Here is a 26,306-nt window from a genome sequence, read left to right as displayed (position 1 = left end):
CTGATTCTGGTGTTCATTTGGCCATTAGCCAACTCATGAGAAATATTTGGTGAATGTTGTGTGAAAGTCCCCAGCTGCTTTGTATACATGGGGCATAATAATCCCTGCCTCAGGGGGGCTAGTGATCTGAATGTATGGGGGAATGGGCCCTGAGTAGCTGTGAAATTTTTTTTTTTTTTTTGGTTTTTGAGCCACACCCAGCAGTTCTCAGGGGTTACTCCTGGCTGTCTGCTCAGAAATAGCTCCTGGTAGGCACAGGGGACCATATGGGACACCGGGATGAACCAACCACCTTTGGTCCTGGATCGGCTGCTTGCAAGGCACTGTGCTATCTCTCCGGGCCCGTGAAAGTGTTTTGTTTTTTTGTTTTTTGTTTTTGGGTCACACCCGGTGGCACTCGGATTACTCCTGGCAGGCACGGGACCAGGCATGGGATGCAGGGATTTGAACCACCATCCTGGATGAGCCATGTGCAAGGCAAACACCCTGCTGCTGTGCTATCTCTCCAGTCCCCGAAAATATTTTTTATCTATTTCCTTTTATTTTGGGGGAGGCACACCTGGCAGTGCTCAGGGGTTACTTCTGGCTCTGTGCTTAGGAATCACTCCTGCCAGGATCAGCGGACCATATGGGATGCTGGGGATCAAACTCAGGGTCAGCTGTAGAAAAAGCAAATGCCCTACTGGCTCTGGCTCCGTCTATGACAGTGTTGCCCTTTCTTGTCTCCTAGACGCTGCCCTCACGGTGCCACCAGTGTGTGATTGTCACCAGTTCCAGCCATCTCCTGGGAACCAAGCTGGGCTCTGAGATTGAGCGGGCCGAGTGCACCATTCGCATGAACGATGCGCCCACCACAGGCTACTCGGTCGACGTGGGCAACAAGACCACCTTCCGCGTGGTGGCCCACTCCAGCATCTTCCGTGTGCTGCGGAGGCCCCAGGAGTTTGTCAACCGGACCCCCGAAACCGTGTTCATCTTCTGGGGCCCTCCCAACAAAATGCAGAAGCCACAGGGCAGCCTGGTGCGGGTCATCCAGCGGGCAGGCCTAGTGTTTCCTCACATGGAGGCCTACACTGTCTCTCCCGGCCGCATGCGCCAGTTTGACGACCTCTTCAGGGGTGAGACAGGCAAGGACAGGTACCAGCCTCCTGCCTGCCTCCTCTGCTTGTGAAACTCCTCACAGGCCCTGCTCTGAGGGTCTGGGCAGGTTGCTTTCCAGGAGTTGTCCTCATGTCCAGCAGACCTTCTTTCCAGCATGTCTTGTGCTGACCCACAAGCTGTTCCACATTCTTTTCTCACACTGAGAAACGCCAGGTGTCTTTTCCCATATCCTGCACATCTCAGGCACAAATGGGGTGCTCAGAGTGGGAGCACCCCCACTCGTGGAAGGAGGTGCTGCAGCAGGCTCTCCCATGCCTTGTGCTCAGTCCCAGCATGCCCTTCTCAGATTAGTCCCCTGACATAGGCATTGGCTCTGAGCATGGGCACAGAGCTGCTCCCTGCATGATCTGGCTGGTAGCTTCCCATCTCCTTGGGCATCACTAGCCCCCTCAGTTTACTCCTAACTAACATGCCCCGGACCCCCTCTTTCCCTCCAAAGTGCTGACTCCACACCCCTCATCTCTACCTGGACCAGTCATCTTCCACTAGCATACTGGACTCCCCCAGCAGGGCTGGACTTCAGTATCAGAAGTGGTTGGAGGGCCCTGCTAGGTGGGCAGGAGGGGTTTGGGGACCCTCTATGTGTACTGATGTTGCCCCCCCATCTAATCATGCCCCTCCCTCTGCTTCCAGGGAAAAGTCCCATTCGTGGCTGAGCACGGGCTGGTTCACCATGGTGATCGCGGTGGAGTTGTGTGACCACGTGCATGTCTATGGCATGGTACCCCCCGAGTACTGCAGGTGAGCTCCCCACCACCAACCCAACAGCACTCAATTGCTGGCCTCAGGATGGCAGAGCTGGTGGCTTAGAAACCTTGGCAAGGGGACCTTTATTTCATGGTATTCAAAGACCTGTGTTGCTGGACTGGAGATCTCTCCAGGACAGTGGGTAGGATGCTTACCTTGCACATGGCTGACCCTGGGTTCCATCCCCTGCCCCCATTTGGCCTTCCAAATCCTCCAGGACTGATCTCTGAGTACAGAGCCAGGAATAGGGGAAGGGAGGAACAGGGAGAGGGAGGGATGGAGGGTAGGAGGAAGGAAGGAAGGAAGGAAGGAAGGAAGGAAGGAAGGAAGGAAGGAAGGAAGGAAGGAAGGAAGGAGAGGGAGGAAGGAAGGAGAGGGAGGAAGGAAGGAAGGAAGGAAGGAGAGGGAGGAAGGAAGGAGAGGGAGGAAGGAAGGAGAGGGAGGGACGGATGGATGGAGATAGTTAGAAAGGTCAAGGCTTCTGAGCTGCCTTGGGGGGGGGCACCACAAGCTTAGCCAGAATTTGTATTTGGTAATAAATACTATTATTTTGGTGGGGGGGGGGGGTCACACCTGGCAGTGGTCAGGGATTACTCTTGTCTCTTAGCTCAGAAATTGTTCCTGGCAGGCTAAGGGGATCATATGGGATGCCAGGAATTGAACCAGGGTCCGTCCAGGGTTGGCTGTGTGCAAGGCAAACACCCTACCGCTGTGTTATCACTCCGGCCCCTAGTGATAACTATTATTGTTATTATAGGAAAAGCTGTTCTTAAGTGAGTGCTGACCATTCATGGCTACATGTAACCTTATTTATTTTTCACAGCACATTAAGTGACAGTTACATTATTCTCCCCCATTTATTTGTTTGTTTGTTTATTTATTTATTTATTTATTTATTTTTGGATTTTGGGCCACACCTGACTCTCAGGAGTGACTCCTTGCTCTGTGCTCAGAAATTACTCCTGGTAGGTTCAGGGTATGATATGGGATATCAGGGATGGGTCGGCCAAATTCTCTCCCTCCCTGTTGTGCTATTGATTCGGCCCCCCCACACCACTTTTTTGTTTGTTTGTTTTTGGGCCACACCCAGTGACACTCAGGGGTTACTCCTGACTATGCACTCAGAAATCGGTCCTGGTTTCGGGGATCAAACCACAGTCTGTCCTAGGTTAGCGCTTGCAAGGCAGACGCCCTACTGCTTGCGCCACCGCTCTGGCCCCTGCCCCCCCCCAATTTTTGTTTTATTTTTTTAACTTGATCCTAAACCGAGTTCACCCTCCCATATTTTTTACAGATGGGGGGACTAAAGGCTGGAGAGGGTCAGGTATTGTCCCCAGTGAGGTCCTCTTGCAGGTCAGGGGCTAGAAAGGGCCAAGACCTTGGGGTTGCGTCTTGCGTTCATGGCACTGTCTTCTGCCCCAGCCAGCGGCCCCGCCTGCAGCGCATGCCCTACCACTACTATGAGCCCAAGGGGCCCGACGAGTGTGTCACCTACGTCCAGAACGAGCACGGCCGGAAGGGCAACCACCACCGCTTCATCACCGAGAAGAGGGTCTTCTCGTCCTGGGCCCAGCTCTACGGCATCACCTTCTCCCACCCGTCCTGGACCTAGACCGCGTGCCAGTGGGGTCGCCCCACCTGGGCCCAAGGAGAAGCCTCTCTCCTCCCCACCCTGCCCTGCCACCCACAAGCCTTGTGCGGGCCTATCAAAGCTGGCCTGAGTGTCCTCTGGCTAATTGGCCTTGGAGAGAGGCCAGCCTTCAGCCCAGTGGCACCTAGAGGGAGTCTCTCCTGGCCCATCAGGGATGTGGTTCTTCTGGGGTGCCGGGGTTACTTCTTGTTCAGTCAGGGTCTGAGTATAGTCAATCAGGGTATTTCTGAGTAATCTAAGGCTAAAGACTTGACTTTTTCCATGAGGCCTTGAGTTCAGAGCTTTGTAGCGGATCTTCAGATCACTTCCTATTAGTTGGGACAGTGGTGGGTCCTATCTCCAGGATCTGGGAACTCAGTGTCCCACAGGGACCTACCTAGAGGCCTGGTTGTGGGGAGGAGGCTCAAGAGGTGGGTGATAGGAACCTGGATCCTGGCTCTGCTCTCTGAGCCTCCCTGAATTGGGTCCGGGTCAGACACAAGAGAGACCCCACATTTCTCTCCCCCTCCTCACCGGCTGCCTTGGGTCAGTCCTGAGACTGGATCCCGATCATCCACCTCTCTTGGAATCCCCTCTTGGGAATCCCCCAGTTCCACCTCCCCACACAGAAACTTGAGGGTATTCAGTTCACACCCCCACAAACTCCCCAGGTTTTGGAATCCAGCAGGCAGGAGAGACCCTTTCGCTCTTTTCTTAGCCCCTCAGCCTGAAGACATGCCTTTGGCTCTTAAAGAGTCTGGCCTCCTTTACTGGCATCCAGCTCCTTCCACCTGTTGGAGGAAACACTGGGGCTGAAAGTGGGAGGTCCCAGCCAAACTGAGGGTCTTATGAAGCCCCTTTGTCTGTAGCTGATGGAGGCTTCCAAGGGTCTCCCTGAGAACTGGACCTGGAAGGGCCTAGAGGGGGCCTGGAGCAGTGTGTCTCCTTACCCTCTACTTCAGGCACTTTATTTTTGGGCTTCCCCTGCTCTTCCCAATCTGGAAGGGAAGACTGGAATGTTTCCTGGAGGGGGTATGGAGGAAGAGATGGAGGAAGTCAGCAGTGAATCATTGCACATGGGGATGGGGAAGGGGGCCGGTGAGTTCCCCAACTTGGTTTTGTAATGATTTGTACAGGAATAAAAGCATCTGAGCGTCTGATCACTGTCTGCCTGTGTCTGGCTCAGACCTCTGTGGGTTAGGCTGGGTGTTCAGACAAGCCAGGTAGCCAGCAGGCCAGGGATTCTGTGGCTAGGGATGGGGGGGATCTTATGAGGGGGTTCAGAGCCAAACCCACCAGGTTTTCTAGATCTGCATTCCCCCCTACACGCTTGTCTGGCCTTGGGCAAGTCGCTTCCCCCTCAGAGACTCAGGATCAAACATCAGAAGGTGCAGAGTCTCTGGGGTAGAAGGACCTGTCGTCATGGAATCTGTCCCTGGCCTGCCACCCAGAACAAGGAGAGTAACACAGGGGAGACAATGACACAGGCCCTGTGAGAGGGACTTTCTGAGGATATGACGTCCATCCTTCCCGTGGCCTGGGAAGACCAGGAAGAGGCCTGTTGAGGTTTGGAGGAGGGCAGGGAGCAGGGTGGGTGAGCCACAGGAGTCTGGCACAGGAAGCGGCTCGGTTCAGAGGGGGCAGCCTGGAGATGACAGTGGAATGTGGGGGCTTTGGCGCTGCCTGGAAGGGCTGTACTGTGGAATAGGGGAGCCCCTGTTTCCTGCCTGGGCCTAGCCAGCCTGCGCCGCTGGGAGGGGCCCATTGCTGCTTGCCTGGGAGCCTTGCAGGGCTCAGTTTAAGGACTTGTTTTCCATAGTGTTGGCAGGAGGCAGGTGGTGACTGGAGAGATTACAACCTGTTTGGGAGATAAGATGCCTTTGGGAGCAGAGACTCACAAAGAACAGCCGTGGCAGCCTGGGGCACTGGCCGGCAGGCTGCAGGCCCTCGGAAAGAGAACCCTCGGGCACTGGGCCAGGGAGAAGAGGGGCTGTGGAGCTTGGGAGATCCGCATTGTCTCTCATTTCACAAATGTGTTCTCCCTGATAATGTGATGGGCCCTTGGATGGTTCATTTTAGCTTCAGAACATCTGACCCTAGAACTTTCATCTTACTATCTTTTTGTTTTTGTTTGTGGGCCATACTCAGTGACCCTCAGGAGTTACTCCTGGCTCTGCACTCGCTCCTGGCAGGCTCGAGGGACCATGTGGGATGCCAGGGATTGAACCCGTGTCTATCCTGGGTCAGCCACATACAAGGCAAATGTCCTACCACTGTGTTATCACTCTGGCCTTCATCTTATAATCTAAGACCCTCATCTCTATGGAATTCCTCCTAGCCTGGCCCAGGTGACTTGCATTTCATGTTTAGTTTCTGTTCATTTTATTTTTTATCTCTGGATTAGAAGAGACATGCACCTTTTCTTTTTTTTGATAGGATCATTTCACTCAAGCTTAGGATCTTCAAGGTGCATTAGTGTTAAAATGGTTCCAGAATAAAGTAAAAGATGGAAAAGATGGTGTGTGTGTGTGTGTGTGTGTGTGTGTGTGTGTGTGTGTGTGTGTGTGTTTGGGCCACACCTGGTGACATTCAGGGGTTACTCTGGCTATGTGCTCAGAAATCACTCTTGGCTTGGGGGACCATATGGGACGCCAGGGGATTCATTTGAGTCCAGGACCTCTGTTTCCCAGTGTCTTCTCATGCTCATGCTTCTCATGCATATGGTCCCTCTCTCATCGGCCAGTACCATCACCCTCCCGTCCTTCCATTCCCACCAGCTAGGTCACCATCCAAACATGTTGGTGCCCAGGCATGAGATTACAGAACTAGAAGATAAACATTAGCAATTTTGACTGGCTCCTTGAATGTTCTTTCCCCAGAGTCTCTACCAAGACACATGCCCTTCAGACAACTTTCAGTGTGGGGCTGCAGAGAGAATACAGCAGGAAGGCACATGCCATGCACGTGGTCAACTCGGGTTTGATCCCCAGCACCACATAGAGTTCCCTGAGCCCCAACAGGAGTTATTTCTGAACACAGCTAGAATTAAGTCCTAAGCATAGCCAGCCAGGTGTGATCCCAAACAAAACAAACCAAATGAAACTATTTCCCATGTAGAACTTCTAGGCCAGCATCCACTCTTCCCACAGATGGGGAAACTTAGGTCCCCAAAATAGGCTCTTGGGCCAGTGAATTAATACAGCGGGGACACTTGCCTTGCACGTGACTGTTAGCATCCCATATGTTTTCCTATTAACCAGCATAAATAATTATTGACTTACAGGGCCAAGAGGAAGGGAGAGAGAGAAAGAAAAATGGCAGAGGGGCTAGAGAGAGAGTACAGCAGTAGGGTGTTTGCCTTGTACGCGGCCAACCCAGGACAGATGTGGTTTGATTCCCAATTTCCCATATGGTCCCCTGAGCCTGCCAGGAGCGATTTCTGAGTGTAGAGCCATGAGTAACCCCTGTACACCGCTGGGTGTGACCTAATAACAACAAAAATTAAAAAGAGGAAAGAAAGAGAGAGAAGGAAGGAAGGAAGGAGGGAGGAAAGGAAGGAAGGAAGGAAGGAAAGAAGGAGGGAAGGAAGGAGGGAAGGAAGGAAGGAAGAAAGGAAGGAAGGAAGGAAGGAAAAGAGGGTCCGGAGAGGTGACGCAGGCAGTAGGACTTTTGCCTTGCCATGTTAACCTAAGACAGACCCCAGTTTGATCCCCTGGCATCCCATATGGTCCTCCAAGCCAGGAACGATTTCTGAGCACATAGCCAGGAGTAACCCCTGAGTGTCATTGGGTATGGCCCAAAAACCAAAAAAAAAAAAAAAAAGAAGAAGAAGAAGAGGGGGCCGGAGAGATAGCATGGAGGTTAGGCGTTTGCCTTTCATGCAAAAGGTCATCAGTTTGAATCCGGCATCCCATATGGTCCCCGAGCCTGCCAGGAGTGATTTCAGAGCCTAAAGCCAGGAGTAACCCCTGAGCACCACCGGGTGTGACCCAAAAACTATATATATATATATTAGTTTTTGTAGAGAGAGAGAAGAGAAAAAGGAAGGAAGGAAAGAAAGGATGGTATGAAAAAAGAAGAATAGAAAGAAAAAAGAAATAAAGGAAAAAAGGAAGGAGGGAAGGAAAGAAGAAAGAAGCACTTGTCTGATTTCCCAGGAGACAGAGCTGGGGCTGACCCAAAGCCTCCTGGTGTCCTGACCACCACAGTTACTAGGAAACCGGCCCCTAAGCTCACACACTTGGCTCAGCCTCATTCCAAGGGTTCCTCATGCCAGTGAGACACATTCCAAATTTTCTTTTTTTTCCCCCAAATTTTCTGCTTCCCACAGTCTTCGTGCTCAACTGCAGATGTGGGGTTAGGGTACAGGGCTCAGCCACTGGCTCTGGCCCTCACCTCTGCCTGCTCCATTGTCCAACTCCTAGGCTGCCCTACATGTAGTTTTTCCCTGCACTGTGTGGGCTAAATAGTCCTGTATTCCAGGGGTTTCAAGCCCTCTCTCAGAGAGGAAAATCTCACTTTCCTTCTCTTCAAGATCCACAGGGTCCCTGGTGCCAGGTGAGTCTACTAACCAGGTGGATTCCGGTTTGTGTTTTGTTTTGGGGCCACACCTGGCATGACTCAGTGCTTACACCTGATTCTGCACTCAGGAATCCTTCTTCAGGGTGGAGCTTGGGGACTATATATATGGGCTGCTGGGAAGGAGTTCCTGTTAACTGTGTGCACCCTGCCCACTGTGCTATCTTTTTGGCCCCTTGGACTTGTCTTTTAACTTGGTTTTTGGGCCATAAACAGTGGTGCTCAGAAATTATTCCTAGCAGGCTCAGAGGACCATCCGGGATACTGGGGTTCAAACCTGGATTGCCTATGTGCAAGGCAAACATCTACCCACTGGCTATCCTTGCTCTGACTTGTGTTTTAATTTGGGTTTGAAGGCTACATCCAGTGGTGCTCAGAAGCTGCTCCAGGCACAGTGCTCAGGGTGGGGTGGAGGATGGGTTGCTTCAAGGGTGCTTGGGGGGGGGGCCCGGAGAGATAGCACAGCAGCGTTTGCGTTGCAAGCAGCCGATCCAGGACCAAAGGTGGTTGGTTCGAATCCCGGTGTCCCATATGGTCCCCCATGTCTGGCAGGAGCTATTTCTGAGCAGACAGCCAGAAGTAACTCCTGAGCATCACCGGTTGTGGCCAAAAAAACAAAAAACAAAAAACAAACAAACAAAAGAGTGCTGGGGGGGTCATGCGATGCTGGAGATCACACATGCGGCTCTCGCATGCAAAACTTCTGCTCTTGCCCTTTGAATCCAGGTCTTAGTTCCCAAGTCTACTGGAAAATGTTTTGTTTTTTTTTTTGGGGGGGGTTATTTTATTGGGGGTGTTTGGGCCACACCTGTTGGTGCTCAGGGATATTCCTGGCGTTGCTCAGGGGCTATATGCCAGGGATCGAACTGGGGTAGACTGTGTGCAAGGCAAATGCTGCATTGTCACTCTGATCCTGTTGCTCTTGTGTTTTTTTTTTTGGGGGGGGGGAGGGGTCACACCTGGCAGTGCTCAGGGGTTACTCCTGGCTCTATGCACAGAAATCACTCCTGGCAGGCTCGGGGGATCATATGGGATGCCAGAATTCGAACCACCATCCTTCTGCATGCGAGGCAAACACACTACCTCCATGCTCTCTCTCCGTCCCCCCCCCTTTTTTTGTACTATTTGTTTTTTGAGCCATACATGGCAATGTTAAGCTACTGTACAGGTTCTGTACTCAGGAATCACTTTTGGCATGCCTGGAATGCCAGGGACCTAACTTGGATCAGCGACCTGCAAGGCAAGCGCTCTACCCACTGTACACTCCCTCCAGTTGGGTTTTTTTGTGTGGTTTTTGGGTCACACCTGGCAGTGCTCAGGGGTTATTCCTGGCTCCATGCTCAGAAATTGCTCCTGGCAGGCACGGGAAACCATATGGGACGCTGGGATTCGAACTGATGACCTTCTGCATGAAAGGCAAAGGCCTTACCTCCATGCTATCTCTCTGGCCCTGTTTTTTTTTTGTTTGTTTGTTTGTTTTTGTTTTTGGGTCACACACCCAGCGGTGTTCAGGGGTTCCTCCTAGCTCTATGCTCAGAAATCGCTCCTGCAGGCTCGGGGGACCATAAGGGATGCCAGGATTCGAACTACCATCCTTCTGCATGTGAGGCAAATGCCCTACTTCCATGCTATTTCTCTATGTTTTGCTTTTTAAATCATGAAGCTTGGTTGCTATCTGGGTTCATACAGTGCTCTGAATGCTCCAGGGCCTACTGCTCAGGGGGGGAAACAAAGCAGAGTTAAATGTTTTCATTATCACACCACCCAGTGGGTGGGTGAGGGCCATGTTGGTGATCTTTGGAAGTTCTGGGGAGATTCAGTTCCAGAGGAACTAAGTGGATTTTTTGTTTGTTTGTTTTATTGTGGAGTTTTCACCTGGCAATACTCAGGGGCTATATCTAGTTTAAACGCTCAGAGGTGGCATCTAGCAGTGTTTGGAGTGCCTCCTCCAGGCACTAGATTTTTTGTTGTTGTTTTTGTTGTTTTTTGTTTTGTTTTGTTTTGGGGTGACACCCGACAGCGCTCAGGGGTTCCTCCTGGCTCTACGCTCAGAAATCAGTCCTGGCAGGCTTGGGGTACCATATGGGATGCTGGGATTCAAACCACCATCCTTCTGCACGTAAGGCAAATAAATGCCTTACCTCCACGCTATCTCTCCAGCCCCAAGGCACTAGATTTTCTATCCATTACCAGACTCTGCAATTAGTTCTTGGGGACCTCTCCCAAAAGGAGAGTGGCATGGAGGGTGGGGGGGAAACAACACATGTCTCTTAAGCTGAAAGAAACCTTAGTGGGGCTGGAGGATCCATTTGACCTGAGGAGCTCAAGCAGCCCCTCTTCCTGGGCTACCCTTCCTTCCCTCTGGTACCCCCCCCCCCAAAAAAAAAAGAAAAACCCTGGCCTCTGGTCCCAGTGGGAAGTGCCATCCTCTGCATCTGCAAACTGCCAAGTGCTAACACTGCCAACGATGGGGGAGTGGTGGTGGAGGCTATGGGTGCCAAGCTGGCACTGGCCCCCCCCAGGCCCAAGAGGCTTCATTCCTATCCTGGGGGCCCCCTCCCTCCCTCCTCCCTACACTCCCTCTCCCTCCTCCCCAACCGCCTCCCGGCATGCCGCGCGCGCGCCGCTGACAGCCTTATAAATAGTGGCCTTGGCCGGGCGGCGGCGAGGACGGGCAGGGCACGCACCGGCGCCCGCGCCCACCCGCACCGCACCGCACCCTCCCCCAGGTCAGTATTGGGGGGAAGGGGCTGGTGTCGGGGTCCGGAACGGGAGCGAGGGGTCCGGGCTGCCCCCGGGGGCTTCTGGGCGTTGGATGGAGGCGGATGGTGGCGGGTGTCCGATGCGGTCCCCTTGGTAACCGGGCGTGTCCGTTGACAGCCGGTGGGGGTGTGCGCGCGCGCGCCCAACGTGTCATCAGCCGCCCCTGCCTCCAAGACAGTCACCCCTTTGTCCTCCAGGCCAGTACTCCTGGGGTGCCAGGTCCCTCACCCTTACTGCCTCCTGGCTGAGGCCAAAGGGGAGGGCGATGGGGCCTGCTTGGCCCTGGGGTGGGGTGCGGTTGCCTTGTCATCGCCAGAGCCTGCCTTGCCTGCGACTCTTGGGGGGGACTCCTGGGGGAGACTGGGCCCCTTGCCCTAGCTCTCTGACTCTGGGGGTGGTCGTCTCTCCTGAGCAGCACCATCCAGGACTACTAGGCCTGGATGCAAGCCCTGAGGGTGGGACCCCCATATTGAGGGAATTGAGATTCAAACCCAATTCTAAGCCCTGGGAGGCTTCTGTGCTTCAGGAGTCCCCACTTTGCTCTGGCTTGATGATCCGGGTTAAGTGGGGTCCCTCTGGAGCTGTCCGGCTCCTCCCCAGAAGCCCTCAGTTGGACTAGTGCTCCTAAGGCCCCCTTATAAGGCCTGGTGTGGAGCCTGTAACCCAAGCTCTGTCTGGACCCGGAGCCTCTGAGGCCTCTTCAGGGCCTCAAGTTATTTTGGCCCCAGGAAGCGGCAGGTGATAGCGGGACAGTGGGACTTAGGTTACAGGAGGGGGTGGACACTGTGGGCTCGGCCCAGGCTGTCTCTTGTGGGGTCACTGCATATATTTGTGTCCCCCCTCCAGCTGCTGAAGGATCTGGGTGCTCCTGCCCCTCCGCCAGCAACACACTGAGCTAGAAAGAGGTTATAAGTCAAGCCCGGGGCACCCATAAGGGTGTGCCAGTCCTCAGGCTCCAGAGGAGCAGAAGCAGAAAACACAGCCCCTGGGCAGGAGCAAGTGTCTACGGTGAAACCAATCTCAGCTCCCTGCCAGGAAGGCTGTTGAGGATAGAAGGCCCCTCTAACCCCCAATCCCCCACCTAAGCTCTGTGCTCAATGCCAGCCCAGGCCCTCTGCTGGTCACAGGGAGGACACAGGCCTGCCAAGGGTGAAGGGGACTTGGGAGAAGGACAGTAGCCAAGGTGGGAGCCAAGAATAAAGTCAGGCAAAATCCAGGAAGACTTCCTGATTTGGAGGTGGCAACTGAACCCAATCTAAAAGAAAGCATCTGGGGGTGGAAATGCCTCCAGGGCTTGGGTGACGGGAAACCCAGGGCCCTTGGGGGGAAGGGTGCTGTCCTAGAGGCCTAGCAGTTCCCGTGACAGATAAGACCATAGTGGGTGTTGCAGCCAGGGCCCCAGCATTTCCACCAGGCAGAGGACCACACAAGGCAGGGCTGAAGCTTTGAGCCGCCGGTTCTGAGTTCCTGCCCACCTTCCTGGGATCTGGGGTGGGCCCAAGGCAGGCTGGGGGTGGGGGCAGCTGAGCAAAATACTCTTTATTTTTATTTCTTTACATTTAGGACTTTGGGCTACACCTGGCAGTGCTCAGGTGTTACTCCTGGTGGGCTCTGGGGACTATAAGGAATGCTGGGGATAGAACCTGGGTTGGCTGCGTATTCAAGAAAACACCCTGCCACTGTGCTATCACTCCAGCCCTAAAAGCCAAGTGTTTATGAGGCGAGGGCGGTGGGCTGGGTCTAATGCAGATCCCTAGAATCCCACGTTAGAAACACTAAATAGAGGACTGGAGTGGTAGAACAGTGGTAGGGCTTTTGCCTTGCACGCGCTGAGCCATGATGGACGCGGGTTCGATCCCTAGCATCCCATATAGTCCTCCAAGCCTGCCAGGAGCCATTTCTGAGGACAGAGCTAGGAATAACCCCTGAGCACTATCAGATGTGGCTAAAAAATGCCACAAAAACAAACAAACAAAAAACAGCAATAGAGTCCAGCTGGGGATCTCTGCAACTTCCTTGCCACTGACCTAAATCCCTGGCAGTGTCTGTAGGAGCGAGGCCCCAGGGGGCACCCAGGAGGACCCAGCCTGGCTACTTCCAACCCTGGAGAGTGTCACCATGGTGCTGGGATACGTAACCCAAGTCTGTGTTCTGAAACTGGCTTGGGACTTGCTCACCCAGCAACCTTCATGTTCATGATCCTGACCACAGGCAGAAAACACAGTCCGCCGGCCCCTGTGATGGTCTGAGATGACTCCCCCCTCACATCAATAGTTCACTGGGTCCCCTGCACTCACAGTTCCTTCCAACCTCCGACAGTGTGTCTGGAATGGGCCCCCTCCATAGGACTGGACTGACTTGGGTCTGGGTTATTGCAGTGCCCTGGGCCCACCATCCCCTTGTCTTACAGAGTGCTAACGCGGGCTGTCCCCTAGAGGACCAGATTCCAGCAAGATGGAAGGTATGAAGGCACTGGGGGGCCCTCCCCCATGCCCCTGGGGATGGGCTGGGCTGTGGCGAGGCCAGTGGGGGTGCTGCCAGCTCCCAGTGTCATTTTAAACACTAGCCTCCCTAACTGGTATTTATAGAGCTGAATCCCGCCTCTTTCTGGAGAGGGTGGGCGAGGGATGGCTGAGTCCTAGAGAGCCTGTGCCTTGTGCTGTCTTTGCTTTTGGGTGTTGGCATTTTGGTTTCTTTGAACCACACCCCAATGGAGCTCAGGGGTCACTCCTAGTGGGGCTCACTCAGGTGGCCTTCTGGGGTGACAGCTTGAACCTGGGTCAGCCCCATTGCGTGGCAAATGTCTGCTGTTTGTACTATTGCTTTAGCTCTGAGTGCATTAAAGACAAGCCTTTAGGGGTGGTAGCAAAAGCACAGCGAGGAGGGTGTTCGCCTTGCACTGGGCTGACCCAGGTTCGATTTCCAGCATCCCTGTCAGGAGTAATTCCTGAGTGCTGCCAGTTATGGACCCAAAACAAAAACAAGTAACCAAGCCTGTAGAACTGGAGGCAAGTGCCTGTTCCTTTCCATAACTCAGTTTCTCCAACATCACAGACTTGAGGAAAAACAATATTTTAAATTTTGGGGGCACACTCGGCAGTGCTCAGGGCTTACTCCTGGCTCTGGGCTCAGGAATCACTCCTGGCAGGCTTGAAAGGAGGCATATGGGGTGCCAAGGATTGGACACTCTGTGCCCTTGAAGTCTTCAGCTATCTTGGTTTGGGGCGCTGGAACTGGAGAAGCACGTGGAGTGGGCAAAGAGCCACTGGCCCAGCTCCTGGTGGTACGGCTGCTCCCGCCCTTGGCTTGGTGCCTCTGCCCAGCCACTCTAAGGCAGCTCTGCTGGTTAGCTCCTGCCTGAAACTGGAAGTCTCCATTTGCCCCCAGATGGTGACCATCAGCCACCACGAAGTTACACCCCCCCCCCACTTGGCTGGGTGTCCAAGTTCCAATTTTGAAGCCTTTGGGTAGGGATAGGTACCCTTTTTTTTCACAGTCCCCCTTTGGTTTTCTCATTCTGGAGGTCCCTGGCAGATGCCCAGTTCATGTCCACTTGGGGGGGCAGGTAAGGGGTTGGGGATCCTTTCCTATTTCTCTTGTGGGGGGAATCACACCTTGCAGTGCTTAGGGGCTTTTCCTGGTTATGTGCTCAAGAGTAAATCCCTGGGGGTTGGAGCAATAGCACAGTGGGTAGGGTGTTTGCTTTGCACAGGGCTGACCTGGGCACTGCCTGGTGTGATCCCAAAACAAAACAAAAAAAGTGACCCTGCTGGTGCTCTGGGACCCCATGTGGTACTTGGGACCATATGTTACCTGAGTAACAAGGTTGGCCATGCGTACCCCTATATTCTCTCCAGCCCAGGGGATTCTCTTCTAAGTCCACCCAATAGGGGTCATGTCCCCAAGAGGGGAGGCAGGCTAGTAAAGAAGAGGATTCAGTTCCATTGTCCCTAGAGCAGGTCTCAGTTTCCCTCTTGTTCTGCCACGAGGCACTGTGTCCTGCGGCTCAGGCTGACAAATTCCTCACTCTCGCCCCTTTTGCTCTCCCCTAGATAAGCTGAAGAAAACCAAGATCATCTTTGTGGTGGGTGAGTGCAAGCATAGCAGAAGCTGAGCGGGGGGTTGCCCGGGACCCACCCCCGTAGCAGCCCCTGCTGGGCCCCCCTTTCTCAGGGTTGCTGAATGGTCGGGTACTTTTAGGTGGGCCCGGCTCAGGCAAAGGCACCCAGTGTGAGAAGATAGTACAGAAGTATGGCTACACCCACCTTTCCACCGGGGACCTGCTGCGGGCCGAGGTCAGTTCAGGCTCCGACCGGGGCAAGACGCTGTCAGCGATCATGGAGAAGGGCCAGTTGGTGCCACTGGTGAGTGGGGCAGAAAGGACAGCAGGCCTGATTGGGCACCAGCTCATGGCACATGGGCAAGGCTATCTATACATCTTGTGGGTCTCCACTGCCCTTGCCACCACCCTCTTTCCAGAAGTTACCAAGAGCTTCTGGGCTCTGACAGCCTGGTCCTCCAGCCTCAACCTTCCCCTCAGCTCTCTCTGCCCTCCAATCCTGCCCTGGTCTCCATACCCCTCCCTCCCTCTCACGTTTCCTTCCTGCCTGGAGTGTTTTTTTTCCTGCATGGCTTCTTGCAATCCCCCATCTCAGAGTTGGCTAAAGACCACCCCCTTTTCATTTATTTTATACTCCTGGGACTCTGGGGGATCGAACCTCCTAGGTCAGCCGCATGCAAGGCAAACGCCTTACTGCTGCGCCACTGCTCCGGCCCCTATACTCCTGTTTTTTGCTTCCTCACACTCCTTGACATGCTTAGACATGGATAAGTCGCTTGTGTCTGGGTTTGTCCACCAGGAGTGTCAGTTGGACCCAAGACAGGAGCAGGGTGGGGTAAGGGAAGGGCTCAGGCAGATTTTGGGGTGAATGAAGAAATGGATGAGTGAGGGAAGCTGGCATGCACAGAGGCCTAGGGGGTACGGGAAGAGAGTCTCAACCCACTCTCGTGTGCCCTCCCAGGATACGGTGCTGGAAATGCTCCGAGAAGCCATGATTGCCAAGTTAGACACTTCCAAAGGCTTCCTGATTGATGGCTACCCACGGGAGGTGAAGCAGGGGGAAGAATTTGAACAGAAGGTAAGGAAAGCGGGCCAGGCTGGGACAGCCAGACAGAGACTGTGAAGTAGTTTAGGGGGAAGGGAGGGATTGGGGGAGGCAGGAAGGCAGACATCGAGGGTGAGAAGGAACCAGGCTAACGTTTCTGAAAGTCTTTTTATTTTTGGTTTCTGGTTTTGGGGACACACCCAGTGGCTTTTACTCCTGGCTCTGTGCTCAGATATTGCTCCTGGCAGGCTCAGGAGACCTTGTGAGATGCCAGGGATGGAACCTGGGTAAGTCACGTACAAGGCAAACACCCTATACAACGTGATATCGCTCTGGCTCTTTTTCTGAAAATCTTTCCGTTGAAGAGGCCACACCAGGGCTCCAGCTCCATGTCTTAAGGCCTTGAGCCTCCATCCTGCCTTGCTGAATCTCAATGTCCCCATCTGCAAACTCTGGGGAGAGATGATTACTGTTGTCTTGAGGGGCAGCAGAGGCTGGAGAATGGGTCTCCTCTCCAACCTGGCACCTCTTGGGCACACAGCCTAAGATATAGGGAAAGATATAGGCAGGGCCAGAAAGTCTGGAGGGGCAAGCAGGAGCCAGAAGGGGGGAAGGCTTGTGCTGAGAACGGTGGGGTGAAGGGCAGGACATGCAGGGCTGATGCCCGATGTGCCGACTTGTCAGCCAGCAAGGGTCCACTTCCATCCTCCTTGTACGTTTGGGACCGGGTACGTTCCCCCAGCTGATGACCAGAGATACTTTATTCTATTCTAGCAATGTTTATATAGGACAAGAGGAACTGAGATACATGCAAAGTGGCAGGGCCCAGAACACCAGGGATGGGAGGTATAAGGGAGAAGAAGAAACATTGGGGATTAGGAATGTTTTGAGAGCAACCCCATGGGCAATAAAAATGGCCTGTTAGTCTCCCTTAAAGTTATCTCCTTCACAGGTCAGAGTGATAGCACAAGTTCGATCCCCTGCATCCCATATACACCCCCCCCCAGCCTGCCAGGGGCGATTTCTGAGCACAGAGCCAGGAGTAACTCCTGAGCACCACTGGATGTGACCCAAAAAACCCCAAAAAATAAATAAAATGTTATCTCCTTCACAGCTTTCTTTGAGGAAGGAGGCCCAGAGTCAAGCCTGAGAGAATCCACTGGCCATCAGGAGATGGTGCCCACTCTTGGTGCTGTCCTACCCCATCTCTAAAATGGTGTCTCCGAGCTTTTTTTTCTCAAGGAGAATCCCCGGAGCAGTTGCTCCACGGAGTCCCCCAGAACAGTTGCTCTGTGGGTTTCTGTCTGCCAAGTGGCTCAGAAACATCATCACAGGGGGATCCAACTATTGGGAAGAGGAGGTGCAGCCTGGAGGGAACCACCGCAGAAGGAAGCAGGGGTCTTGGTTCCCTTCAGGGCCTGCGGAGGGTCTGGCTGCACAGCCCACTTTGAGGACCAAACAGCCGCCTCCAGGAACTCGCTCATGGATTTCACATATGAGCACACGAGGCATCAAAGACACATACATATGTGAAGGCTATAGTGGTGCACACAGAGGCAGAGGCAAACACACGTACACATGGCCGGTAACACGAATGCAGTAGCATGATATAAGCATGTGCACACAGATACTCCCAGATACAGGCGGCATCCTAGGAAAATGGGGCCTCGTTCTGGGCCTTGCAAGTGGGATAGGACTAGCCTTCACATCTCTGTGAGGAGTTGTCCCAGCACCATCTTTTCCTTCCTTTGTTATGTTTTATTTTGAGAACATACCTGGCAGTCCTCAGGGCTGACTCCTGGCTCTGTGCTCAGGGAACACTCCTGGTGAGACCATAGGGGTCTAGACACAAGGGGATCATTTGTGCTGCCAGGGATTGAAGAAGATGGGCTTTGTGCCAGGCGTTTGCACTAGCGTTCCAAACCCTGACTCCTGCATCTCTTGACCTCCCAGGGGCTGCAGATCTCAAGAAAGTACCTACCTGGTGCCAGAGTGATAGCATAATGGATAGGGCATTTGCCTTGCACAGGGACTGACCTGAGTTTCATTCCTGTCATCTTATATAATTTCCCCAAGACTGTCAGGAGTGATTTGCTTTTGCTTTTGCTTTTGCTTTTATGGGACATACCTGGCAATGCTCAGGAGTTACTTCTAGCTCTGCACTCAGAAATCGCTCCTGGCAGGCTTGAGAAACCATATGGGATCCAGGTCTGTCCTGGGTCAGCCGTGTGCAAGGCAAACAGCCTACCGCTGTGCTATCACTTCGACCCAGGAGCAATTTCTTGAGTCAGAGCCAGGAGTAACCCCTGAGTGCTGCCATATATGGCTCAAAAGCAAAACAAACCAAAAAAAAGTACCTACCCTGCACTGGGCCTCAGTTTCCCTCTCTGTGACACCAGAGACAATTGTGCCTTTTGACTCGGGGGCCATGGAGCTTATTGGTCATAGGCCTGTCCGGGCAACTGTGATGCCCTTCTGCCCAGGTTCCCTCTGCAAAGCCTTCTCTGCTCTGGACACCAGGGGGCGCCAGAGCCTGCCTCCTCTCCTCTTCCATTCTCCGCTGGGCTGGATGGTCAGGGGTGACACAGCCATTGGCCTGCTTAGGGGCTCCTGACTTGGCAGGTGACAAGGGGGTCACCAAAATCCTTCTAGAGGGCATCAAAAGGTCTGAGGGGAGGGCAGGAGGCAGGAGCTGTGAGCTCAGGCAGGCATGTGTTAGAAGGCTGAATGTATTTATTGGAAGCTAGGATGAGGAGCACTAGGCGGCGAGTCTGCCAGGGATGGCACTGGCAGGTGGGAGGGAGGTCACGGGCCTCTCCTGGGGAGATGGGAGCAGGTGGCTACAGGTCCCCCCCCTGGTTTAGGAGGTCCCTCATGGGAAGAACTGGAAGAAAGGTCAGGTGTGGGGAGATGATGCGAGATGCCGGAGGTGATGGGACAGCATGGACCCCCAAGTGACCAATGACTGCCCACAGATCGGAGCCCCCACCCTGCTGCTATACGTGGATGCAGGCGCTGAGACCATGACCAAGCGGCTCCTGAAACGCGGGGAGACCAGCGGGCGAGTGGATGACAACGAGGAGACCATCAAGAAGCGCCTGGAGACCTACTACCAGGCCACAGAGCCCGTGATCACACACTACAAGGATAGGGGCATCGTGCGCAAGGTGGGGGTCTGGGCCTCAGTCTCTGCAGGCCCGGTCTTGGGGGACCTGGGGACAAGCCAGGGAGGTCATCCCCAGGGGCCGGCCTTTACAAGGGCTCCATCTGTCTCCCCGTAGATCAATGCTGAGGGTTCCCCTGATGACGTCTTCAAGGAGATCTGCACCCACCTGGACCAGCTCAAGTAGGCGGTGGCGGCCCCCCAGTTCTGAGCCCTGGCCCGCCCCACCGTGCCCCGCCCGCGCCTGGCCGGCCTCCACCCCAGCCACTGGAACAGACAGAGGAAGCGACTTCATCCTGTTTTCATGGACAGCCCAGCGGCACTAAAGGAATTTCAAGGACATTCCGTTTTCCTCCTCTTTCTTTGCTTCCACCAGAGTTGATGCATGAGTTGTGTGTGGCTGGGGGGTCCCCGGCCCCCCGACTCTCCCCTTCCTCCTTGGCCTCTCTGTCCCCCTCAGTCCCTACGTCTGCCTCTGGCCGTGTCCCTCCCTCACATACTGGCCTAGCCTAGCACCTCTGCCCTTTCTTTCCTGCTTCCTGCTGGGGTCCTCTGGTCCTGGACCCCACAGGTCTCTTAGGGGACACACCAGCTCTGTGGCAGGGGCTAGTTTCGGTATAAGAAGCTCTGGAGGGTGAAGAAAGTCTTGAGGTCAAAAGGGAATGTGAGGTCCTGACCTGGGGTGCTGTTCTCATTGTGGAGCCCAGAATGGGCCCAACCTTTTCCCCCCTCTTTGATTTGGGAGGGGGTGACTATCCCCAGCAGTGCTCGGGGCTTACTCCTGGTTCTGTGCTCAGGGATCACTTCTGGCAGTGCTCAAGGGACCAAAAGTAGCACAAAGCAAACAGCTTACCCCACCTGCCCTTTTTTTGGTGGTGGTTTTTATTTTGGGGCCACACCTGGCAATGTGCAGAGGTTATTCCTGGCTCTGCACTCAACTGGGGAGTGATCTGGGAACCATATAGGGACAAGAGGACAATGCCTTTCTGATTCCATTTCCAAACCTCAATTAGTTTGGGGTTTCTTCCCCACAAGGAGAATGCAGAATAAGGCAGCTGTAGGTTATCCCATCAACAGGCCATGCCAGAGCCAGTGAATCTCAGGATTACCCCAGAAATCCTGAGGAGAGCCATCTTCCTTTCTCTGTTCTCTTGCTCTCAGTGGACCTCATGGATAAAGCCCCCTCTGAGGCTCACCCAACCCCTCAACTCCTGCATGAACCTTGCTGGCCCTGGGAAGCCAAGAGAGCTGCTGGGGGGGGGGGGCAAGGGAGGCACAAATCAAATAGGGATCTTGTATCTCGAGGACTCCTTGTCTATTGATGACAAAGGCAGCTGTTTAGTTTTTTTATTGTTTGTTTTTGGTGTTTTGTTTTTGTTTTTTTGGCTACATCCAGCAATGCTCAGGAGTTACTCTGGGTTCTGCACTCAGGAATCACTCCTAGAAGGCTCAGGACTATATGGGATGCCAGGGATCATCGAACCCAGGTTGGCCACATGCAAGGCAAATGCCTACCCACTGTGCTATCACTCTGGCCCCAGAGCTATTTTGTTTTTTTATTTATTTTTATTTATTTATTGGTTATACCCAGCAGCACTCAGGTTACTCCTGGCTCTACGCTCAGAAATTGCTCCTGGCAGGCTCGGGGGACCATATGGGATGCTGGGATTTGAACCACTGTCCTCCTGCATGCAAGGCAAATGCCCTACCTCCATGCTATCTCTCCAGCCCCTCTTTTGTTAAATCTGCATTTGTTATTCCAACTTTCCTTGACACTCTGGGTTTAGGTTACTGGGACGAGTGTATAGAAGGGAAAGAATGAGGCTGGGCTGGACTGTAGCTCAGTCTGCATGCAGGAGAGGAGGCCTAGCTCCCATCCTGGAACCACAGAAGGACCTGAGGAAAGCTCAGTAAATAAATGCTAGTGCTGGAAGCCAGAAGAAGACAAGACTGTAGGATGAGTTGGGGGGTGGGGGTGGTGCCACAGTTGCCAAATGCATCAATTCTAGGCTGGGACATCAGGTCCAGTATGTGGATGAAAACAGGCCAGAGGGGATTAGGAAACAGAGATTCTGACAGGGGCCAGAGAGATGGTGTCTTACATGCAGCAAGCTCCGAGTTTGATCATCAGCATCCCAGAAATGACCGATTGGTTACATTTCTGTCAGAAGGATTAGTTTTCCCTTTTTGATTTAGGGTCCTACCTGGTGGTGCCCAGGATTTATTCCTAGCTTCTTACTCAGGGATCACACTTGGCAGTGCTTAGGAGACCATATGGATGACTGGGGATGGAACCTAGATTGATCACATGCATAGCAAGTGTCCCCCCTCAAATGTGCTGTCTCTCCAGACCCTCTCCCCCATTAGCTCTTTTTGTTTTTGTTTTTGTTTTGGGTCACACCCGGCAGCGCTCAGGCATTACTCCTGGCTCTATGCTCAGAAATCACTCTTGGCAGGCTCAGGGGACCGTATGGAATGTCGGGATTTGAACCACCATCCTTCTGCATGCAAGGCAAATGCCTTACCTCCATGCTATTTCTCCGCCCCCCCCCCCATTAACACTTTTACTTATTCATTTTCAGGGCTGGGGATGTGTCAAGGGCCTAGATGGGTATACTTCAGCCCTAGTCTATTTATTCAGTGTAGTTTTTTGTTGTTTGTTTTTGGTTTTGGCCACACCCAGCTGTACTCACAGGTTACTCCTGACTTGGCACTCAGGAATCACTCCAGGTAGGTTTGGGGGACCATATGGGATGCTGAGGATCAAACCCAGGTCAGCCACATGCAAGGCAAGCATCCTAACTGCTATCCTATCTCTCCAGCCTCTATTTACGTTAGTTTTATTTTTTTATTTGTAGTACATTTGGTTTCGGGTTTTTGTTTCATATTGTTTTAGGGTCATATTGGTGGTACTCAGGGCTGGCTTCTGGCTCTATGCTCAGGGATCACTCCTGGAAGGCTCAGGGGAACGTCTGGAATGCTGGGGACTGAACATGGGTTGGCTGCATGCAAGGAAAGTACTCTAGTTCTTGTATTAGCTTTCTGGCCCTCATGTTTTTAGTTTTGAGGCCACATCTGGCAGCTCTTGGGGGCTATTTCCAATTTAGTGTTTGGAAGTCACTCCTAGTGGTAGTTGGGATTAAATCTACATTGTCACAGGCAAGAACATTCAGTCCTTTGAGCCATTTACCTGGCCCATTAACTATACTTTTTTTTTTGGGGGGGGGGTCACACTCGGCAGTACTCAGGGGTTATTCCTGGCTCCAGGCTCAGAAATTGCTCCTGGCAGGCACGGGGGACCATATGGAACGCCGGGATTCAAACCGATCATCTCCTGCATGAAAGGCAAACGCCTTACCTCCATGCTATCTCTCCAGCCCCAACTATACTTTTCTTTAGTGGGGAAGGGATTTGGACTGTGCTCAGAGCTTACACCTGCTCTTCATTCAGGGATCACTCCTGGCAGGCTCTGAGGACCATAAGGGATGCTGAGGATTAAACTAGGTCAACCACATGCAAGCCAAGCACCCAACCCACCTTACTATCACTCCAGTGAGCCCCAGTTCAACTTAAGCTGGCCTCTATGGTTTCACCACAGAATATTTTGTTCTCAAAATGAAAAGGCACAGGGTCAAGGACTGAAGGTCCATGGACTGAGGGTCCATGCTTTATCCCTGTCACTGCATGGTCTTCCAGCATCAACGGGTGCTGAGAGTAAACCCAGAATGACATGGGGTGTGGTGCTCCCCAAATGAAAAAAGCAATACCATGAGGCTGGAGAAATAGCACAATGGATAGGGCGTTTGCCTTGCACATGGCCAGGCCAGGCCAGGTTCAATCCTTAGCATTCCAAATGGTTTCCTGAGTACCCTGGGTGTGGTCAAAAAAAGAGAAGAAAGAAAAAGAAAGAGAAGGAAGGAAGGATAGAAGGAAGGAGAGATGGAAGGAAGGAAAGAAGGAATAGAAAGAAAGCAAAAGCAACATATCTGAAACATTTGAAAAAATAGAAAATAAAAAAACAAAAAAACTTGAGATGTCATCACCACAGTCCTGGCCAGTGTCACTGCCCTGGGGCTGGGGGGGGCAATCTGATCAGCTGTAGTGTGCTTCAGAGTATGGCCAGGCAGGCAGGCAGTCCTCTGGCGCCTAAGCCTCGGGCTGCTGGCACATGGCATCCTGTCCAGGAAGATTGTCCAGCCTTGAACACTATAGGGGACTAGGAATCAGGCTTAGAGCTGGGAAGTGCCTCTTGCTTGTAAGAGGATTTTGGAGCAGGCATCCATTGGCAAAGGGAGTTAGGGGACACCCACTGCAGAGACATGCTGGAGGGGTGTGAGGCCCCAGCCCTTGGGGATCCCTGTCTGAGGGGGGGTGCGATGGCAGGAGATTGGTGCCCATCTCTGGAAAGTAAGAGTGGTATCTTCCTTCTCCCAAGGACAGTGAGAGCCTTGAGGAAACTACACCACACCAAAAAGAGGAGGGAAGCATCTATTCACCTCCAACACTTAGCAAGTGATCTTACTTCATGTTTATTTACTTATTTATTCTGTGGGGCCAGGGATCTGACTCACGGTCTCGTCTATTCAAGCCAAATGTTCTACTGGCTAAGCCACATCCCCAGCCCTTATCAAAGAATTTAATGGGGTGCCAGGAATCAAAGGAATCCAGGCTGGCCACGTGCAAGGCAAATGCCCTACCCATTATATTCTCACACCAGCCGCAGATTCAAAAAAAAATGTTATTCCTAAAGGGTAATTTCAATAGAATTGATGCTGTCAGATGGTTTTCCTGGTGAGAGAGACAGCTCGAAGGAATGATGAGGTTACATTCCTGGCATGCTCCAGATTCCAAGTTTGATCCCTCAGCACTACGCTTCCTTCATTTCATGCCACTACCACCCCCCCCCCCCAGTTCCCAGCAACAGCAGGTGTGGTCCTGGTGGTGTGGCCTGTCCAAGTGGATCCCTCAGCCCCTCAACACAGCTAAGGAGTTTTCATCGGAAAAATCAGGAAGTTTTCCTAGATGATCACAATTCAGTTTCAATAACACCAAGTTTTCAGGAATGTGAGTCATTTTTTACCTAGATCATTGCTCCAACCAACCAACCAACGTTCTTTCCCCTCATTTGTCCACCCCACGGATTTCTCATAAACTGGAAATTGACTGGAAAGGCTTCATGAATTACAGACAGAGAGTTTGGGGCCAGGAAGCCCAAAAATGGAGGCCCTTGCAGAGGATGAAAGCAGCATCAGCATCCCAGCTTTCAGCCAGACCAATACCCCCGAAATCTCCTGATTTGAGAGCCATTTCTGAGGCAGCAGGTCTGGACTAGGTGGGTAGGCCCATACTTTGGGGCGCTGAGTTAGAACCTACTGTTTGGAGGGGTATGGAGTGGGTAGGGAGTGGGGACACACTTCCGCCAGAGAGTCAGAATCTTCTCCTCAGTCTCTGTGAACTGGGGGCTTTGGGCTTCAGAAAGGGCCCCCTTGGGAGGTGGCCTCAGATACCCCCCACTGGACTGCACCCCCAAGTCTTGGCTTCAGGGGCTCAGAGGGCCTGGCCGGAGGCACAGAAGTGGGAGAGGAAGGAAGCGGGGAGCAGAGGAGGCCAAGACTGTCGCCTCCCAGCCGCGAGAGGCCTCGAGTAAACAGGAAGGCCTGGCGGCTCCCGGTGGGGGAGCTTTGAGGGGTTGGGGGTTCGTCTGGGACCCTGCTTCCTCGGAACCAGCCCAGCCGCCTCTCTGTCCACTTCTTGGGGTTCCATGGGGGAGGGTCTCTGCCTTTCCACGTACTGTGGATCATGGAGTCCTAATGAGTTTCTCTTACTTGCACACTTCAGTTCCCCTTTCAAGGGACTCAGAGACAGAACAAATCATGTTCCAGAATTCTTGGGGTGCAGTCCTCTTGGCTTCTAGACCATTTGGAGAGACTGGGCTGCTTGAACACAGAGCATTGAGTAGAGGCCTCCCCAGACACTGAGGGGTGTCATTCCCCCTAGATGTGACATGCCCCCAGCACCCCTTCCTAGGAACTCAGAATCACTACCCCTACAACCCCAAGCAGTGGTACCCTAAAATAGGACCTTTCACTTTTTGTATACTGTCCACAGACCACCGCTGTGCTGGAGAGAGAAGCAGGCATGATCACTGGAGTTTAGGGGTGCTGGAGGTGGTATGTATTGTAGGGGGCAAACATGGTAGTAGGGAGATAGCCTTGGAGACCCCATGAACACTAGCCCTGTGATATGCAAGGAGACCAAAGAATGTATGTGGGTGGCAATGGGGAGAAGCTGAGTGGAGAAGGGAAAGAGAGGGAGTTTGGGGGCGGGGGCTGTGGCTCTTATGACAATTCGTACCCTGGAGAACTGCTCGACTCAGCCTAACACTCCCTGAATTGGGAGAAAGACTGGTCTGCAATGATTGTGTGCACAGTGGGGTACCAAGGTCAAACCCAGAACCACAGCTGGGTGTAGTTCTGAAGTCCCCCAGCAACTACCAGTGTGTCTCTGTGGAGGGCCTTAGCAGCTTCACATACTCAGGCCAACATTAAACTTCCGAGGCTAGTGAGTTGAGGGTTGGGTTATCATGAGAGGCCCCAGGTCCCCTGAGATTGCTGGGGGGCTCCCAACCCGCCCAAAAGTGTTGAGGCGAGAGTAGAAACAAGGTGAGTTTAGTAACATTGCAGTGACATTGCAGATGATGCCATAGGATTTGTCCAGGTGATGGCTGTGAGGTGTTGGGACCCCCCCACACACTGTGAAAATTATGGGGGGTGGCTGACAGAACTGCCCCGGCTTTGACAGCCAGAATGAGGGTCGAACCTGACTTCCAAATATGACTTGGCCGAGCCCTGAATTGGAAACTTGGCATCTGAGGCTGAAGGGGTGTGTGGGTGGGTGGGAGACAAGGCTCTGAGGCTGCAGATGTGGACAAGCCTGTAGAGGGTTTCCAGCTGTTTGTTGGGTGAGCTGGTCTCAACCGCGCATTGACACGCTTTGCAAATATGCATGCGTGAGGGTCTTCTATATGCTCATGCACGCTTCTTACACTTGTTAAGGAGTCAGAATGCTGAGGGATATGTTTTTTGTTTGTTTGGTTTGGTTTGGTTTTTGGTTTTTGGGCCACACCCGTCGGTGCTCAGGGGTTACTCCTGGCTGTCTA

At 53.1% G+C, this 26,306-nt stretch overlaps 2 protein-coding genes across 6 annotated transcripts in view; both read left to right on the top strand.

Moving 5' to 3' along the window:
- The window catches only part of ST6GALNAC6 (ST6 N-acetylgalactosaminide alpha-2,6-sialyltransferase 6), a 30,673-nt gene extending 26,685 nt beyond the window's left edge, over nt 1-3,988 (top strand). For all 4 annotated transcript variants that reach the window (XM_049774195.1, XM_049774196.1, XM_049774197.1 and 1 more), the window contains 3 exons: nt 731-1,137; nt 1,795-1,902; nt 3,331-3,988. In XM_049774195.1, the coding sequence (XP_049630152.1) occupies nt 731-1,137; nt 1,795-1,902; nt 3,331-3,520 (705 nt within the window). In that variant the 3' untranslated portion in view covers nt 3,521-3,988. The remainder of the gene's footprint in view (nt 1-730; nt 1,138-1,794; nt 1,903-3,330) is intronic.
- A 6,754-nt stretch (nt 3,989-10,742) lies between these two features.
- AK1 (adenylate kinase 1) lies at nt 10,743-19,489 on the top strand. 2 transcript variants are annotated; one of them, XM_049774218.1, is made up of 7 exons: nt 10,743-10,845; nt 13,290-13,340; nt 14,932-14,967; nt 15,080-15,243; nt 15,901-16,017; nt 18,960-19,151; nt 19,266-19,489. In XM_049774218.1, exons 2-7 carry the CDS (start codon nt 13,334-13,336, stop codon nt 19,332-19,334), a joined length of 585 nt encoding a protein of 194 aa, XP_049630175.1. In that variant the 5' UTR covers nt 10,743-10,845; nt 13,290-13,333; the 3' UTR covers nt 19,335-19,489. The 2 variants fall into 2 exon arrangements, with proteins under 2 accessions (XP_049630175.1, XP_049630176.1); XM_049774219.1 differs by lacking the exon at nt 14,932-14,967 and having other exon boundaries at nt 10,749-10,845.
- Nucleotides 19,490-26,306: the final 6,817 nt, after the last annotated feature.

This window comes from Suncus etruscus, chromosome 5 (assembly GCF_024139225.1).
Source record: "Suncus etruscus isolate mSunEtr1 chromosome 5, mSunEtr1.pri.cur, whole genome shotgun sequence".
Classification (NCBI taxonomy): domain Eukaryota; kingdom Metazoa; phylum Chordata; class Mammalia; order Eulipotyphla; family Soricidae; genus Suncus; species Suncus etruscus.
Note: the sequence above shows the minus strand (reverse complement) of the source record. Positions and strands in the feature narration are given on the sequence as shown.